The sequence below is a fragment of the Octodon degus genome, unplaced genomic scaffold, assembly GCF_000260255.1.
Source record: "Octodon degus isolate 3935 unplaced genomic scaffold, OctDeg1.0 scaffold00011, whole genome shotgun sequence".
Classification (NCBI taxonomy): Eukaryota; Metazoa; Chordata; class Mammalia; order Rodentia; family Octodontidae; genus Octodon; species Octodon degus.
The window spans coordinates 6,523,398-6,530,077 of NW_004524587.1; the positions used below are offsets into that span (position 1 = coordinate 6,523,398).

Sequence of the window (6,680 nt, forward strand, 5' to 3'; positions counted from 1 at the left end):
AATGTGGCTTAGAGAAAGTGTTCCCATCTCACGGTTCCTGAGGAGCAGTGCTGGAGCGCCACACCAGCCCTGTCTCCTGTGTCCGTTGGGACAGCCTGTCTGCTCACACTCATTCAGCAAATGTCCAGCTCAGGCCTAGGGGGGAACAGCTCCACTCCCAGCTTGGGGAGCTCCCAGGGTACAGCACTACTTCCCTCCTGCTCTCAGCCCCAAGGAAGCTGCAGGTATCTTGGGGCCTTGTGATGGGGCGGGGGAGAACAGCAGGGGCACAGCTTCAGCAGGGGAAGGGAGTTGTCCATGGGGGAGCCCTGTTCTGCCACCACCTTAGCTGGTCGCTCCTCTGGAGCCCAGGCTGTCTTCAGCGTTTTGCTCCCTGCAAGTGATGGCAACCGTTTGTGGTCTCTGTTCATTTATTTTTACTTTTTTCTTTACTGCTGGAAATTGGACCTAGGGCCTCTACCCACTGAGCCACATCCCCACCCTTTGTTCGTTTTTAATTACAAGTGCACCTGCTTGTAGCTGTGAAGGGTAGCACACACCTGTAATGCCAGCTCTCGGGAGGCTGAGGCAGGAGGACTGCCAGCCTAGGCCATACAGTGAGACCCTGTCTCAAAAAAAAAAAAACAAGTGTAGAATGTTCAAGTCACCATTTATAGGAGTCACTTCTCCCTTTTTTATGCTCCTGTCAATATTCCCCCCAAACCTTATGGGCCAGGTACCAGTTTTATCATCTTTTCAGATAGGTAAACTGAGTCACAGAGATTCAGTGTTTTATTGTAGATCATAGGGTATAAAGTGGAAGAGGCAGGATTCCATGTGAAGGAGGCTGGCCATGGTCAGGCACAGCCAGCTGTCACATCAGGCTGCTCTGTGGTTTAGCGAAAAATGTCTCCCTAGAATGAATTCTTAAGCAAAAGGCAGGAATTCTGCTTTTAAAAATGTTTCCTATCCCAAGGCAGTTGTGGTGGCACACACCTGGGTAATCCTAGCACCTAAAAGGCTGAGGCAGGAGGACCACCAGGGGTCTGAGGCCAGCTGGGGCTACATATGGAACTCAAGGCCAGCCTGAGTTGCATAGGAGACCCTGCCTCCAGGGGGCAAAACACAATCCCTCTAAATGAAACAAGTCAAACACACAAGCATAGTTTCTCTTATTAGAGAAGCCCAGGGGTGGGAGATATAGCTCAGCAGCATAGGCACCTGCCTGGCAAGCACAAGGTCCTGAGTTTGATCCCTGGTACTGCCGAGAGAGAGAGAGAGAGAGAGAGAGAGAGAGAGAGAGAGAGAGAGAGAGAGAGAGACCCACCCAAAGTATACATAGCTTAAGGAGCAAAATGAAAGATGGAAAATAGGAAACAGGAAGACAGATTTTTTTGTGAATGTGGAGGGTGCCAAGAGAGGGAGGACAAAGGGTAGAAAGGAGACATGCAAAGAATGAAGCTGTCATTTTTGTACCTGTGGGAAGTCCACAATGAATGTAATCATTATGTACTGCAGACATGGACTAATAAAATTTTTTAAAAAAGTTTTCCCTCTCCCAGCGGATAGGTAGATGAACACACGAGGAGGGCGGGGGCTCTATTGCCCACAGCACCCTAGGCTTTGCATCAGCATACGCTGTTGGCCGCTATCTGAACTCACATGCCTGGGGTGAGCCCCACCGAGGCTCGTCATGGGGTCCACTCGGGTCGCATGGTCCGGCCTGGGCAGCAATTGGCTACAGAAGCCCTAACGTCGGCGCTGTCTCCTCACAGGCCCTGGCCGGCAGCATGCGACTTCCACGCCTCTCCAGCTCCACAGCGGTGACCGTGCTCCTGCTGGCCCAGTCCTGCCTCCTGCTCTTCCTGATCTCAAGGCCGGGCCAGTTGTCCCGAGCAGGCAACGAGCGCGTGCACGTGCTGGTGCTGTCCTCGTGGCGCTCCGGCTCGTCGTTTGTGGGCCAGCTCTTCAGCCAGCACCCAGACGTCTTCTACCTGATGGAGCCCGCGTGGCACGTGTGGACCGCCCTGTCGCGAGGTAGTGCGCCCGCGCTGCACATGGCCGTGCGTGACCTGGTGCGCTCGGTGTTCCTGTGCGACATGGACGTTTTCGACGCCTACCTACCCTGGCGCCGCAACCTGTCCGACCTCTTCCAGTGGGCCGTGAGCCGCGCGCTGTGCTCGCCGCCAGCCTGCAGCGCCTTCAGCCGCGGCGCCATCAGCAGCGAGGCGGTGTGCAAGCCGCTGTGCGCGCGGCGGCCCTTTGGCCTGGCGCAGGAGGCCTGCCGCTCCTACAGCCACGTGGTGCTCAAGGAGGTGCGCTTCTTCAACCTGCAGGTGCTCTACCCGCTGCTCACCGATCCGCTGCTCAACCTGCGCGTCGTGCACCTGGTGCGGGACCCACGCGCCGTGCTGCGCTCGCGGGAGCAGACTGCCAAGGCGCTGGCACGAGACAACGGCATCGTGCTGGGCACCAACGGCACGTGGGTGGAGGCCGATCCCCGCCTGCGCGTGGTGAGCGAGGTGTGCCGCAGCCACGTGCGCATCGCCGAGGCCGCGCTCAGCAAGCCGCCGCCCTTCCTGCGTGGCCGCTACTTGTTGGTGCGCTTCGAGGACCTGGCTCGGAACCCGCTGGCCGAGATCCGCAGGCTCTACTCCTTCACCGGCCTCAGCCTCACGCCGCAGCTGGAGGCCTGGATCCTCAACATCACGCACGGAGTGGGGCCCGGCAAGCGGGGTGAGGCCTTCAAGACCACCTCCAGGGACGCGCTCAACGTGTCGCAGGCCTGGCGCCTGGCGCTGCCCTTCTCCAAGATCCGCCGGGTGCAGGCGCTGTGCGCGGGCGCCCTGCGGCTGCTGCGCTACAGGCCAGTGTTTTCCGAGGAGGAGCAGCGGGACCTCACGCTGGACCTAGTGCTGCCTCGAGGCCCAAGCAGCTTTGAATGGGTGTCGTCCACCAGCGCGCAGCCCAGACCGTAACAAGGACCCGGTGCTGGCCGCGAGGGGACTATGAGCAGAGTGGGGGGTTCAGGGTGCGTGAGGAAGCCAGCCAGCAGGGGGCCGAAGTGTGAGGCTCCTGCCTTGGGCCAAGAGAGGGCTGAGCCCCAAATTCCGTTTCTTTCCCCCCAGATTCTCGGCTTCCCTTTGCGTCTTGTTTGGGAGCTGGATTAGAATCAGGCACGTTCTTCGTGCAAACCCATGCTCTTGCTCCCACTTCCTCTGGGCACAGAGGCGACTTGGCTCCTACCAAGTATTTTCTTTCTCCTTGACTCTGGCGTTCTGGGGGATGCACAGCAAGGACTGAGACGGTGTTCCAGCCCCAGACAGGAGCGGAGAACCCTGCCGTGCACCTGCTCCTGACGCCGATATGTGGCCTTCTCCCTTTGAATCCTGGACTTGGGTCCGCCCACGCTCCATGGAAGCGATGTGTGGTTATATTCACCTGCAGCCTCAGTGAGAAATCCTGAGAGATGCCCATGGCTGTGGCCTCCCCTTTAGCCTCTACCCAACCTCCTAGCGGCCCAAATGTCCCCATCACTCTGCCAAGCTGTGAGGAACCTTGTCACGAATCTCGCCAAATGTTGATTTGTCTTGGCAAGGAAAATCTTTCTTACAGAAATAAATACAATGATTGACCCATGGGATAGAGATCAGTTTTCAGCCTGCCAAGTTTACCCAGCAAAGCTCCGAAGTGCAGGGACTTAGGCAAGGTCCACAGTGAGAAGGAAGATGAAGGGAGAGGAGATTTTTGCCCTGGGAGTGTGTGTGAGGGGAGGGATGATTCAGCAGACTCGTCCAAAGCTGAAGGCTGACTTGTCCCATGTGGGTCGCTTTAGGGAAGAGAGGTGGTATCGCAGCTAGAGACACAGGTGGGGGATACAGGAGGCGGTCTGTATTGGGTCCAGAGCAGCCCTGATAAACCTAGGAGGTGGGGGAAGGGCGGGCTAGGCAGCAAGCCCAGGTCAGGGGTGGAATAGGGTACAAGGTTGGTTGGCAGTGAGAGTGCCTAGAGGGCAGGTTGGGAAGGTCTTGGGAAAGATAAAACTGATCAGCCTGGCAGGGAGGTGGAGGACAAAAGCCTCTACAGGACAGCAGACTAAGATTCCTGCTGGAAGCCTCAGCCTTATTGAGGAACTGGGCATGCAGAGGGAGCTGATCCCTGAGCTCAGGAGGTAAGAGCCCATTGGTGCTCAATACAAAAATATCCACAGAATGCCAGATGTGGAGGTACATGCCTGTAATCCCAGCACTCGGGAGACTGAGGCAGGAGGAGCGACATGAATTTGAGGCCAACCTGGGCTACATAAGCAAGTTCAAGGCCAGCCTACCCTGAATATTGAGATGCTGTCCCCACCCCAAAAACAATAATTATAAAACCATTCATAGAACCTCCAGGAAATACAAGAAAGCAGATATGAGTCCATAGAACACTCTAAGTCACACTGGGCCACACAGCTGTCTGGGGACTGTTAAGAGTTGCTGCCAGTCACTGTCACCATCAGTTACCAGGAGGGTTTTGGATGATCACTAACTTCAGACAGTCAGCATTGGTGTGGCCTCAGATCACAGATTGGTGGGCAGTGTCCAATCTGGCACTCTCTGCTGCACCCCTTGGAGAGAGCGGAGATCACCTGACATTGAAGCCAGCACTCAGGACACCGCATTTGAGGATCCTTCAAGCTTGAGAAGCACCAGGCCACATAAAACCTGAATCTGTCCCTACTGACAAGCACAGGGTAGGAATTTAAAGCCCTGGGCTTGCTAATGGGATTCTGCAGTTTAGAAAGTGACTTAATCCATCCGAGCTGCTATGACGAAATGCCTTAGCCTAGGCTATTTAGAAACAATAGAAACTGGAGGCCAGGAAGATAGCCCAGTTGAATAAGTGCTTGCCTGGCAAGTGCAAGGGCCTGAGTTCAATCCCTGGTTCTGCAAAAAAAGAAAAGAAAGTAAGTAAGAATAGAAATTGATTGCTCTTAGTTCCAGAAGTCCAACGTGCTTGCAGAGTTGGCTAGTGGCCCCCTTGCTCAGATGGCACCTTCTAGCTCTGTCCTCACCAAGTGGAAGAGGCGCAGCAGCTTTCTAGGGTCTCTTGTAAGGGTACCAACTACGTTGATGAAGTCTCCACTTTTCTAATACCTGTACTAAGGAGTTTTTATTTTGAGACAGGATCACAGATGCTGAGTTTCCCAGTCTGGGTTGAATTTATCACCCTCCCACCCCAGCCTCCCAGAGAGCTGGGATTATAGGTATGCACCACCACTATGTGCTCAGGTTCCATTTCTTTTCTTTTCTTTTTTAAAAATGTATTTGGTACAGGGTCTCACTATGCCGCTCAGACTCATAGTGATCCTCCTGTTTTCAGCCTCCCCGTTGCTGGGATTACAGGCGTGCACCACCACGCCCAGACTTGTTCTTGGCTCAGCTTGCCCTGTGCCGAGGGGTGGGATTGCATATAGAACCTTGGTCCCTGCACTTGCCAAAGCAGGCACTTAGTCTGCTCAGTGATCTTGCTGGCCCTCAGGTTCCATTTCTTGATCCATCTAATTATCTCCTAAACTCTTCTTCTTCTTCTTTTTTTTTTTTTTTTTTTTTTTTTTGGCAGAACCAGGGATTGAATTTAGGCCCTTGTACTTGCCAGGGAAGCACTTACTCTACTGAGCCATCTCTCTGGCCCATCTCCTAAACTCTTGTGGCCTAATACCATACGTTGGGGGTTAGGATTTCAATATATGGCCTGAGGGGAGATACATTCACACCAAGCCAGAAGGTAAAGCACATGCTGGCCGCGTCCCCAGGGCACGCTGAGACATTGAGACTGGGTGTGGTGGGGAGCATCTGTAATCCCAGTGCTTGGGAGGCTGCAAAGCAGGAAGGATCACTGCAAGCTCGATCTGTGTAGTGAGACCCTGCAGACCCTGTACTAAATACAGTTCTAAAAAATGGACTATATGGAAGGCCAGTTGATTTGTCCTGCACAGTGACATGGGTCACTAGAGACCAGGGAGCCCTTTGAGTACAAACATCTCAAGTACCAGAATTTTTGTTTGTGTTTTGAGACTGGGTCTCGCTATGTATTCTAGCCCAGGCTGTCCTAAATGTGTGGTGATCCTTCTGCCTCAGCCTCCCAAGTGCGGGGATCTCAGTTATGCACCACCACGCCTGGCTCGAGTACCAGAACATGGTTTCTTTCTGTTTTTATTTTTCTTTTTTCTTTTTTCTTTTTTCTTTTTTTAGACAGGGTCTTGCTGTATAGTTCAGGCTACATAGCCCAGGTTGGCAATCTCCTGCCTCAGCCTCCCAAGTGCTGGGATTCCAAATATGCACCCCCATGCCTGCCTAGAATGTGGAAAGAAGAGGTGGTCAGTTGGCAGGGGCATTTGAGCCTCTGACGCTGTCCCCGTCCTGCCTCCCTCTGTGCTACAAGTAGTTCACTGTTGGGGGAGAGGTCAGCCTCCGAGCAACGTAACTGAGCTGCATTACTGTGGTGTGTCCAGTCCAAGAGGTTGAGCCAAGCTGGGTGGGGTGGCACACACCTGTAATCCCAGCACTCTGGGAGGCTGAGGCAGGAAAATCCTCAAACTCCACTTGGGCAATATAGCAACTTTTTTTGTTTGTTTTTGATTTTTTTTTTGGCGGAACCAGGGATTGAACTCAGGCCCTTGCACTTGCCAGAGAAAATCTTAATCCACTGAGCCATCT

At 53.9% G+C, this 6,680-nt stretch overlaps 1 protein-coding gene across 3 annotated transcripts in view; it reads left to right on the forward strand.

The window, feature by feature from the left end:
- LOC101562126 (carbohydrate sulfotransferase 6) overlaps positions 1-6,642 on the forward strand; it is a 41,034-nt gene extending 34,392 nt beyond the window's left edge. For 2 of the 3 annotated variants that reach the window (XM_023709404.1, XM_004625991.3), the window contains one exon: positions 1,755-3,548. In XM_023709404.1, the coding sequence (XP_023565172.1) occupies positions 1,755-2,957 (1,203 nt within the window). In that variant the 3' untranslated portion in view covers positions 2,958-3,548. Of the gene's footprint in view, positions 1-739; positions 744-1,754; positions 3,549-6,623 lie in introns of those variants that run through there. The other variant, XR_002819892.1, reaches the window with a different exon arrangement.
- The last annotated feature ends 38 nt before the right edge of the window (positions 6,643-6,680 follow it).